The sequence below is a fragment of the Pyxicephalus adspersus genome, chromosome Z (genome assembly GCF_032062135.1).
Source record: "Pyxicephalus adspersus chromosome Z, UCB_Pads_2.0, whole genome shotgun sequence".
Lineage (NCBI taxonomy): Eukaryota > Metazoa > Chordata > Amphibia > Anura > Pyxicephalidae > Pyxicephalus > Pyxicephalus adspersus.
Window position 1 is genome coordinate 22,735,935 of NC_092871.1, and position 11,529 is coordinate 22,747,463.

An 11,529-nucleotide genomic window follows, 5' to 3' on the forward strand; every position below is an offset into this window, starting at 1 on the left:
TTCTCTCCTCCCCAGGCACCTTTTGTAAATATTAAAGGAGCTCTAATAAAGCTTTGGGCCTGTGCGTTCTTCCCCATTACCCTACACCCCTACCCCATTGCACACCCAAACCTAATTGGATGTCTGTTATTAAGTTGAAGTTTCTGTATGAGCTCAAATAAAGCTTAGGGTCCTGGAGCTCCTGGTATATATAATGTTGCATGCAATCTGTTGGGGTATGGAGGAGTCATTAAGGACAAGAGGGACAGGCCTTGGTTTCCCACCACACAGCAATGTTCAGGAATAGATGTATTTATTTGAGTGTGTGTTTGGGGGGACTGTAATGCGTTTTTTTGCTCTGGGTCACAATTCCTTGGATGAATGTACCCTGACTGTAATATTATTGTTGTGATGAATAAAGCCTATTATTCATTAAAAAAGGGGATGCAAATGACAGACAGATACAGACAGTGACACAAGAGTAGGAGAGGACCCTGACCACAACAGCTTACAATCTAAGAATGATATCAGACTGGCACATGCTGCGTCACCTCACCCCCAGCTTAATAGATGCAAGCTTGAGGGTTTAAAATAATCACATAACAGCCTTGAAATAAAGAATAGGGAAGAATAAGAACCCCCGTCTGGTTTTGCATGGGGCTCTGTTAGAAAGATGTCCTGTCTCTTACTGTATAGTGACTACAATTTGACCAGACAGGAAATAAGGTAAAACTGCAACATGGCCACAGACAGCAATAGCAAGGTGTCAAGGGTTCCAGACTTCCCCTATTCTACTAAAATGAAAACTTAATTCCTCTTTGTCCTACTGCTGCATATTTACCCTTATGTGTCTGGTGGAACCATTTCTACTGGGACAGTGTAGCTACATTTTGCTAACATTCTGGACCACAGTAAAATCCCATGTAGGGGTCTTCATTCTTACTTACCCTGTCCAAAACTAAAAAAAAAAAAGTTTTGGTTGGACACAAACTTTAACCACTGCCAGGTTGTCTTTGCTGTCCCTACCAAGGGAAAATGTTGGGGGTTTCCTATTCTCATTGGACTTGGTGACCATTGTCATTAGTCCAGAAAATGTTGGGATGTCCCTGTAATAGGTGGTGGGGGAAATGTTCCTAGTTATGGTGAGAACTGTTTATGGTGAGACAAAGAATTAATATTGCACATTTGAACTTTGTTTGCTGGATGCAAGACTTGAGAATGTAATGCACAGGACCCCCTCCACAGCAAATATAAATATAAAAAAATGGAGTTCTGCTTTAACTATTCCCTATTGATTATCCACCTATGGCTGATGTCACACCAGCGATTTTCTAGTAGAAATTACTTGCTGCTATAAACCGTGAATGCTAGAGATTATTAGCGATTTTGTTTATTCTCTCCCCATCAGTAATTAATTGCTAAACCTGCAATGGAGACCATGATGGTGAAATAATATAGTAACTGGAGATTTAATCCTTTTTGTTCATCAAGGATTTTTAGTAAATTAGGGGCGATTGTTGTGGGTCATCACAGACATGAACGACTTCTAAAAATTAAACAACGAGGTGTAAATTGTAAAAAAAATAAAAAAAATAGGAACTACAAATAAAAATAGGAATTTCCTAGAAAGAAGTCACTTAAAAATTAGAATCATTATGAATTATTCACACATGTGACATGACCATGGAACAGCGGGTAATTCCAGCAGAAGCACACATAGACATTGTGTTTATGTCATTGTTACACAGGGCAGGGTTTTGTGGTTGTGACAATACAAAGATTCTGTAAACCCTCCCATCAGCTCCCAATAAGGAGCACAGTAAAATCAGAGAGAGTTCAGATGGGGGAGAGCAGGTGACCAAGAGGGGGATTCCAGTTCACATCATTTATCACAAAGACACAATGACACTAAGGGAGAGAAGAAGTCTGTGATGAGCTGGACTGGTGAGTGAATTTACTTTAACTTTCCATGTCAATGAAATGCTTAAATCATCTTCAATTTCCAGAATTTCAAATTATAATACATTCTTGGTGGACCTGTCATGGGTATCTTAAAATGGCCATAATCAGGAAGGTATCTACAGATTACAATCATATGGGTCACTTTGCACCTGAACCCATGCAAATTGTCACGTCTGATACATTTTATGTGACAGATTGCACTAAAAGGATAGTTCAGTTTCCTGTAGGGGAAAAGGAAATTAATGGTCGAGTAAAAAATGAATGATCCTAATCTTTTTCTTCCTACCGAAACTAAAGATTTGCTAGCAACTGCTTGACTTTTTTCGCTCATAGTACTATGCTTCTGGATTTTATTTCTGTTTTATCATTTTGTTGCAGTCCTGGTAAATACTAAGTGGTGTAAGATAATAGGTGTGAATGTATTTTTTTTATAACATTGTTTTTCTAAACATGTATGCTTGGATTGTTTAAGAGTTTATGTTATTACTTATGGACGATAAACAAGCAAGGTGACAACTTCAGTTGTGGTTTATCGAAGTCAAATAGTGACTAACTAGGGAATTTCATTTAAGTCTTCTCTAAAGGATACACATGCCGAATTATGCACTCAATCCACCATAACTAAGCAGATGAGCAAAATAGAAATTTAGAGTATTAGTAGCTCAAAAGTTGTCCCTTTTTTTTTGCTTTGTGTATAGATATATCTGTGTTTTCCAAGAATGCTTAAGCTCACCTTACTGGTGACTTACTACCTACTGGAAATCTGTTTCAAGCATCAACATTTCTTTAGAATATTTAAAATATATAAAAATATAAAATAATATTATTAATATTTATAAAATAATATTTGAAAATTAAATCTGTAAGCATCTTGCACCTATACTCTTGAAAAGTATATTAACCCAAAACAACCAATCAACATTTTCTATTGTTTTAATTGCTGTAAACTGATGAAAGATTAAATATGATTTTCTATGGGTTACTGCAGTATACATATCATTAGTGTTCTTTTTTCTGCATTTCAGCCTTTTAAGGAAGAAAATATTCGGCAACATTTGTTTTTTTTTACCAGTGTTTATTTAATTGGTGTAGCCTTTATATACATTTCTGATTTGGTTTATTTTGCATAAGATGTATTACTAAAATTAAAACAACACTTTAAGGGTGTATTTGTATAGGCATTAAAAAAACATTAGATCTGCAGCCCCTATATAACATTGAGTAGTTTTGATTGTGGGTGGCCATACATGTCTCACCAAAGACAATGGGACCTTCTTCAAACAAGAGGACCTTTTCCTTATTTATGTGATAGGTGTAGAAAGTCACACATCCTTTTCCTTTACAGAGAATGAAGAGTCTTATTTTATGAATTTAAAAGGACATTTTACAGTACATGGTGGTTAGTTGATCATACATAATGCTTAGAAGGATTCCGTTGTTTGCTTTGGATGGACCTGTACATCTGGTCTACTGTGTCTTTGGTCTTTTTAAGAAAAAAAAGTTCAATACTTTAGTTTACTGTACAATGTTAGTGGTTACCCAGGAATGAGCAGTTGCTGATTAGGGTGAGATCTCTCACCAGGAGGTCATTTACATTTGTGAGATGCTGCATAGAAAAGGAACTGAAGAGACTATAGTCAGGGTGAACTGTCGGAACACAGCTGTTGTGGCATGTAGGATAGAAAGCTTATTAGAAGACCAAAATGCTCACCATATCTTAAATCATGGTATCAATGGTATCCCTCTAAATTCCAGTATGGTAAATCATGTAACCGGTTATACAGATAACCATAATAGGGTTTTTGGTATATCCCAAATTAGGTGACTTGATGATTATCATCCCACATATTGGAGACATCAAAACATGAATGAGGTTTTAATGTATGAGTGTAAGGTAAGGAGTCATTGTGCATAATAGATTGTTCATGAAACATGTTTAAATATGGTTCTTTTCTTGGTTTTAGGTATCAGCCAATCACAATATTGGTAACAATGCAAGTTTGAAAACTTTATTTGGTGGGAACATTATAAATAGAGGTGAGCTTTCTATGTTTTCTAAAAAGTGACCCCCAACATGCATGGTTTTTGCTTTACTAACAAAAATCATTTTGTTTATGTTTCCATTGGTTTTCAGCAGATCTCCAGAGTTTGCTGGATTTAGGTATAACTTAATATAATATCTTTATATATAACTTTTTCAGGAAAAATTACACAATTTTGGACACATAATGAATACTACACAATGGGCCGGATTTATTAAAGTTCTCCAAGATTGGAAAAGATTCTGGGTTATCCAGCAAACCTGGAATAGATATTAGAAATCTATTTTAGATTTGCTAAATTACCCAGGTTCACCCATGATATAGTTTATCTTCTCCAGTCTTGGAGAGCTTTATTAAACCAGATCCAATGTGCCTGATTTATTAAAGCTCGCCAAGGCTGGAGAGGATACACTTTCTTTAGTGAAGCTGGGTGATCCAGCAAACCTGGAATAGATCTGGTCCAAGATTTAAAACATTTGCTAGTAAAAAGCAAATTACTTCCATTCCAAAAGCAAAAAAAATCCATTCCAGGTTTGCTGGATCACCCAGCTTCATTGAAGTGTATCCTCTCCAGCGTTGGAGAGCTTTAATAAATCAGACCCAAATGAGTCAAAGAATCAATCTGAAAGAATGCATTTTACAGTCTCATCCCCTTTTCTTATAAACAGATGGATTCTCAGAAGCCATATTAGCAGAATGTTGTTGGTGGAATGAGTTAAAAATTCTGTTTAGGGAGAAATAATATGCCATAGTATTGTTTTAGGGTAGGGTTTAAAGCAGTGGTTTTTGGACCCATGGACCATTCAATTTACTGGCTGGGAGTGCACAAAGGCAAAGAAACTTCCCCACATAGTGATGTCAGAAAATGTCAGAACCAGTGTCCAGGGACACAACCAGTCCACAGCCCTGAGCCTGCGATCCGTACAGGAGACATGGTCCGTGGCTCTGGCCGGTGTGTTTTCCCAGTAGGGTCCTTCCCCTGACCCCAGAGCCGCAGACCACCAAACCTTTCTTGCGGACCACCAACGGTTGACAACCGCTGGTTTAAAGGATATAACTATTGTACAGGGGGCCACAGGCATCTAACACTTTTGGAAAAGTAAAATGCTTAAAAGTCTGATGGAGGCTGCAGTGCTGAAACAGGGGTAAGATAGGAAGCATAGAACACTGAAGATTATAATAGCTCCTCAGATAACATCCAAAAGGGCCAAACTGATGGGGTAACTTTAAAATAAAACCTGGTGACCCTGACATTGTTTAAATTTTGGCAAGGTATGTTGGATTGACCAGGTTGGCCAACAATGTGCTTTGGGGTGCCAATCACAATGAATGACAGTTGAATGCACCAATGGTTGATCCAAGAATAACCATGTGGTGTAACACATGTGTTCTGGTACCATGCACAGTAAAGCACCACCCAAATATAAACTTGGCCCTAATATGTTTTATGAGATATTTTATTAATAGAAAACTACCACAACCTAATATCAGCACCCTGTGGATCACCATTGCACTATGCAGGTCTGATCCATTATGCCTTCTACTGTTACCTAATTATTTTATTAGTTCAAAACAGGAATTTGCTTTCCTTAGTCATTTAACTTTTTAAAATAGGACCCTCATAAAGTTAAAAACCAAACAGACCAAGAATTTGTTTTGTGGGCAGATTGCTTCCAGCCTGTCAGTGAACCTCTGCACCGTGTTTGCTCAGTGCTGGTTGTTAAATCATGGGACCAAACTCTCTGCGACTTCTGCCTTTACATGTTCTTGTAAATGATGCAGCTGTTAAAGCTGTGAAACTCTTGAAAAAGACTTTTCCCATAGCAGGTCATGTGTTTGTGGGTGGACATTGGTCCTTTTGTTTACCCTGAGCAACTTTTCTTTTATGTAAGACAAACTAAAAGCTGTGACGCTGTGCTTTTGTTGCGGAAGTGGACAGCTATTTACCTAGCACCATGTAAGCCAAATTATGTTTGCACTAACATTTCCATTGGACTGGGGCTGGTGGGATGAGCAAACTTCACTGAATTGATGATCACCAGTATTTGGCAGACTTCCATACTATTTAACATTTGGGTGAACTTTGTCTTCTGGCATCCTTCTTTTTATCTGCAGCTACAATTTTTTAAATAGAATGTAAAAAGTATTTTTTTTAAAGCTTAACATGGATTATTATATAATAGGTTGGCACAATGAAGGTTAATATAATGTATTATTATACTGGGCATGAAGTACTATACATTTTACTTACAAAAAAGTTCATATTAAAAATGATATTAATTAAACATAATATACATAGTAGCTTTAAAAACAGGTTCTGAGCACTCCAGAGAACAGTATAGGGAAGTCAACATTATGATACAAATCCAAAAACCTCATTGCTTAATGACCCCGGAGTGGATTTGAAATAGGTAGGTCGGCACTGTAGAGGAGTTTTTCACATAATACAAGTAATGACCTCTTGCTGACACTACATAAGGGAATATTTGCTATCTCTTATGTTGGCAAATCTGTATACTGCTGATTCAACTATTTGTACTTGAATAGCGCCCCTGTAATATGGACATATTAGGGACAGTTCACAAAGTTACATATCTGTTCTTTTTTTGCATCAGAATGTTGAATTTCTTCACCCCCCTTCCAAAAAAAGAACATATATTCATAGTTCTATTTATAAAGGAGGGAATCTGACTTTCACCAAGCAATCTCTGGTGAAGAATCATCTATTCCCATTGAAAACCTGGAAGTTTCTCCACCAGAGAATATTTAGGGAATTTTAGATTTAATGCTTTTTAAACTGACCCAATTGTACAGATGTAGAATTATAATTTTTCTGCAAAAAATGAACATCAACTAATAAAAGCTTTTATTTCTTAGCTTTGGTATGTTATTACTACCTAAGTTTTTGTTGTTAGCACCAGGCAGGAGGTAGCAACAAATATTGTGACTTGATTGCTACATACAAAATCCTACAAATGTTAACATGCATGTGTTGAATGCAGTAAATTTGAGCGATAAAACATTTAAATAGATTTTACACAAATTTTCCAAACAACGTTGTGAATGTATTTTTGGAGAAATTACACTGAGAATATATTTTCCTTTACTACCTCTTGTGAATATGGTACAGAAAGTAAGAATAAATTTTATAAATAAATTTTTTATTTATAAAGTGGAAAATACATTTTAGACAAATTACCCCGGAAACACAAAAAATAAAGTGAATGTAAATCGCACAAGCTTGAGGAATTTTCCTTCTTAGTTAATTGTACCCCTTATTGGGGATTCTAATCATCTCCCACTCTGCTCAAAACTAAAATAATTGGATTACACTTCTATGAAATCAAATTAGCAAGGAGATGATAGTATGGTTGTTGGTCTTGACTGGTTAACCTGTTTCAGGGGTTGTCTTTTGGCTGCAAGCTTTGGGTATTGTCTAGAAAATGTAATGTTTTGTTGGCTATTCTGGGGGAAGGGGGTTAGAGTAGTGGGGTATTAAGGAAATGCAAAAGAAGGGGAAGGAAGGAGAAGGGAAACAAGGATGTAGGGTTTACTATTGAACTTTAGAAGTGTATCTAGACTAGGGTTGACCTTCGTTGGTGTATATTAACAAGATGGTTGGATGGATTAAGGTTTATATAGGCTCACCAGAATATATACCTGATCACGGAACTGTTTTTTCCATCTATCATTAAGGGAAAGCTTAATTAGCACAGACAATGTCTCCTGATAGTGATCAATAGATTGGTATTTCAGGTCTTTCAGTCACTGCAGGGTAATGTACCATGGCTGAATGTGCAGCTGTGCTCTCCCATTGGAAAGAAGTACCCTTTTGTCATGTACATCTGTGACATTCCTAGATAATCAATAGATCACATTCCCCCTATTACTCATTATACTCATACAGTTTACTGTTATCAATACATAGGCACAAATGTACACATGTGCAATAATTGTTGTAGAAAAGAATCTTTCACAATCCTTTCGATTGACTAACTACTGCACAATGCATGAACGACTGTTGTACTTACAGCACCATTCTGCTCTATGGAGAGGGGAGGGGGAGAATGGACGAAGCAGCACCCTGCTGCGCTCTCTACCCTTCACTTGCATTACGAATGTTCGTCATTTATCGTCCGTGAATCTGCAAGGATGGATGTACGAAGGATGGATGATGAGCACTGTACACACGCAAAATTCTCATTCAATATCAGCCCTGAGTCAATTATCGAATGGGAATCATTGCACGTGTATACCTAGCCATAGTTTGGTCAGGTTGTATGCAATTCTTTACCACTTCTCTATTTCTAAAATATGTTTTGTCATAGGATGTCACCCATTCCTAGTATTTGTCTGCAGTATTATTCTGCTTCCCAAGCTAAAACTATTTTATGGTTTGGTGTTGCTATACTGCTTGTTTGTATGGTATTTTATATAACTATTTTATTTGATACAGATAATACAATTATTTTTTAAACCATTTTGGTATTGTAGCCCTTACACTATAAAAGATTAACCTTTTTTTATTTTACATTGAATTTTGGGGTAACAAGTGACCTTTTTTGTGTGAAAGTGCTTTGAACTCATCAGCCTGAATAATGATGGGTTGGATGGGATGGTGGACAGCAATGGTTAGATGTCACCTACTTAGGTAGACTCTATTTTTTGATACTGGAGCTTACCCAGGGTGCACCCTTGTAGAAGAGCAGTTTGGATCAGAAGTTTGGATCAGTGAGTTTTAGTAGGTTCTTGGAAAGGTGGCTATAAGGAGAAATATTCAGTTTGTCTGAAATAGGTAAAAGGGTTTGAAAGTTATCCAGGGTAAGACATTTAGCATTTTTTTTGTATTGCCGTACCCTTTTCTTTAACTCTTAAAATGTTTGTTTCCAGATACATAATGGATGTTCTAATGGATTTATCAACTCATTTGGCTTCAACAACATGGACTATGCAGACTGAAGAAACAACTCCTATGGAGACAAATATATCCACCACACCACCTTTCAATGGCTGCCATATCCAGGACGGAGTACTATCTTTGATGTTACCAGTGGTATATTCATTTGTTTGTGGTCTTAGCCTCGTGAGCAACATTCTGGCTCTCTTTGTCTTCTGGACAAACTGTCAAAAATGTACTTCAATGGTGATATACATGAGGAACCTTGCCATAGCTGACCTCCTCCTTGCCCTCTGCTTACCCTTTCGCATTGCCTATCAGAACAATAATGGGCCAGTGCTCCTGTGCAAGATCATAGGTGCCTTTTTTTACTTGAACATGTATGCCAGTATCATGTTCCTGAGCCTTATCAGTATGGATCGTTATTTGAAAATAACCCGGCCTTTGCAACAGTATAAAATCCACAGTGTGTTATGGAGCAGCCGAGCCACTCATGTTGTCTGGGTGATCAATGTGGTATGCATGGCACCGTTTCTGTTTGAAAACAAAACTGATGAACCTTGGAGTCAAAAGTGCTTTCACTTCAAGAGGAAAGGGACAGTGGCAGCTGCAATTAACCTGTCGGCAGTGATTGCTTTCTTTGTCCTTCTGTTTCTTTTTGTCTATTTTTATGCAAAAATCTCAGCAAAGCTTCACCAAGCCTCATTGGGAAGAAACCAGCCACAGACTAAAAGGAACAGCAACCGAGCCATGAAAAAGTCTTTTATTGTCCTAATTATATTTATTGTGTGCTTTGTTCCCTATCACTTGGTACGTGTGCCCTATATCCTAGCCCAGATTGATACTATTCCCAGCATGGACTGGAAACAGACATTGCATATCACCAATGAATTGGTTTTGTGTCTGTCTACACTCAACAGCTGCCTGGATCCTGTGATTTATTTCTTCTTGTCGGACAGCTTCAAAAGGGCTGTCATTTGCACCATTCAAGGCAAGCTTAAACTTATAATGAACAATCAGGACAGATCATCCTACTGCAACAGGTCTGTTACTGATATATAAGGCCAGGCTCTGCTGTTGTGGTTACAGCCTCTTGCAGTTCTTCCTGTATTAGATGACGGCATACAGGGATCAGCGTTCTTTACAGACTGGAAAAGCAGTTATGCTATGATAACTAGAAAATCTTCAAAATGTGTTTTAATCCTAAAACATAATTACATTTCCATTGCTTAAAGTAGATCTTTCATTGAGAAATCATGTAAGCTGTAATTAAAAATATTGCCTGGATGGTGTTCTGATCCTCTGCGTTCAATACTTAAGCTAGGTACACACTTGCAATAATTATCGTTAGAAAACAAAGGACTAACAATTATGCATGAATATTTTGCAATTTTTATGCCCATTTCTGTACATAAAATACGATCGTTCAAATATAATCCACCAATAATGTACACACACTAAATACGATCGTTTGAACGATGCAGGAAGTGGCAGGTACAGGAGAAAGTCTACTGCAAAAACATCCACGATCACAATAGATAGTGAACGATCGTCGCTCAATCAGATCCGCCAGGACGGTCGTTCGTTTCCAGCGACAATCCTCCTTGGGGGCGCGTTGTTGGTCAGTCGTTGTGCACTGTTTTTGATAACAATTATCGGACGATCGGTCATTAGTCGTTCATTTTCAACAATAATTATTGCAAGTGTGTACGCAGCTTTAGTGAATCATTGACTCAGAATCAATATGCTGCTCAGGTGTTCAGATAACTGTGTTAGAACATGCCACAAAGTTATCAGTATGCTTGTTTCAGGTCTGTGATAGAAATGAAGAGCTTTACAATCCAGGCAATCAGCATTCTTCAGAATGAGTTCTGCAGTGGCAGCTTTGATACCGCTTTCCAAGTTCACTTTATAGGGAAGTGGTAATGTAAAAATAAAATCCTGATTATGTCCTTCCTTGTTTGGGCAGAAATGTAAAAAATGTTCCCTACCATTTTTACCAAAATCCCCTTTTTGGACAGACCTCATTTAGCATCAAACGTTCCCTACAGCTTAACCATGAATGTAGCCAGCCTTATTGGGAACCAAAATAAAGTACAGGAAGTGAATTCCAAGCTCAGTGCCTGCTTGACTCGCTGAGTGGCCCTTAATGATCTGCAAGTGCAATAGCAAATGCAATAATTGGAGACTGGATGAAAGGATCACTGTAGTAGCAAATCAAGGTAGTTAAATAGAAAGTTTTGTTTACTGGGAGCTTTATATCTGACTAAAAGGAGGGATAGTTAGGGAAGAGAGAAGGAGTTGGGTCCAAATGAGAGACATTTGGGAGCTTTTGGACACTGATTGCACCGCTTTATTGATGGAAAAAGCCTTGACCGTAAAAAGTTATTCACACGTTATTCACACATGAGATACTTCTCTCATGACAGGCTCTCTTAAAAAAGCAATTCTTCTAAAACAATATACCCGCAGTTTACCACTGTAGAAGAAACCGAGCTAAATATTAGGACCATTTTTTTTTCCAACTTCAGACCTTAAGCACCAGGTTCTGTACTCTAACAGACAGCAGTAAATGTAGCGAGGCGACTGGTTTGCAAACAGTCAGAAAATGTTTATATGAAATTTCAAAACTCTATGTGGCCCTTGAAG

General features: G+C 37.5%; 1 protein-coding gene across 2 annotated transcripts; it reads left to right on the top strand.

Moving 5' to 3' along the window:
- Positions 1-1,515: 1,515 nt before the first annotated feature.
- On the top strand, positions 1,516-11,523 carry LOC140344055 (probable G-protein coupled receptor 34). 2 transcript variants are annotated; one of them, XM_072430968.1, is made up of 3 exons: positions 1,832-1,923; positions 3,906-3,978; positions 8,874-11,523. In XM_072430968.1, exon 3 carries the CDS (start codon positions 8,881-8,883, stop codon positions 9,940-9,942), a length of 1,062 nt encoding a protein of 353 aa, XP_072287069.1. In that variant the 5' UTR covers positions 1,832-1,923; positions 3,906-3,978; positions 8,874-8,880; the 3' UTR covers positions 9,943-11,523. The 2 variants fall into 2 exon arrangements, with proteins under 2 accessions (XP_072287070.1, XP_072287069.1); XM_072430969.1 differs by lacking the exon at positions 3,906-3,978 and having other exon boundaries at positions 1,516-1,923.
- Positions 11,524-11,529: the final 6 nt, after the last annotated feature.

Coding starts and splice junctions, on each gene's coding strand:
- LOC140344055 (XM_072430969.1), top strand. CDS start 8,881: ATGGATGTTCTAATGGATTTATCAACTCATTTGGCTTCAACAACATGG.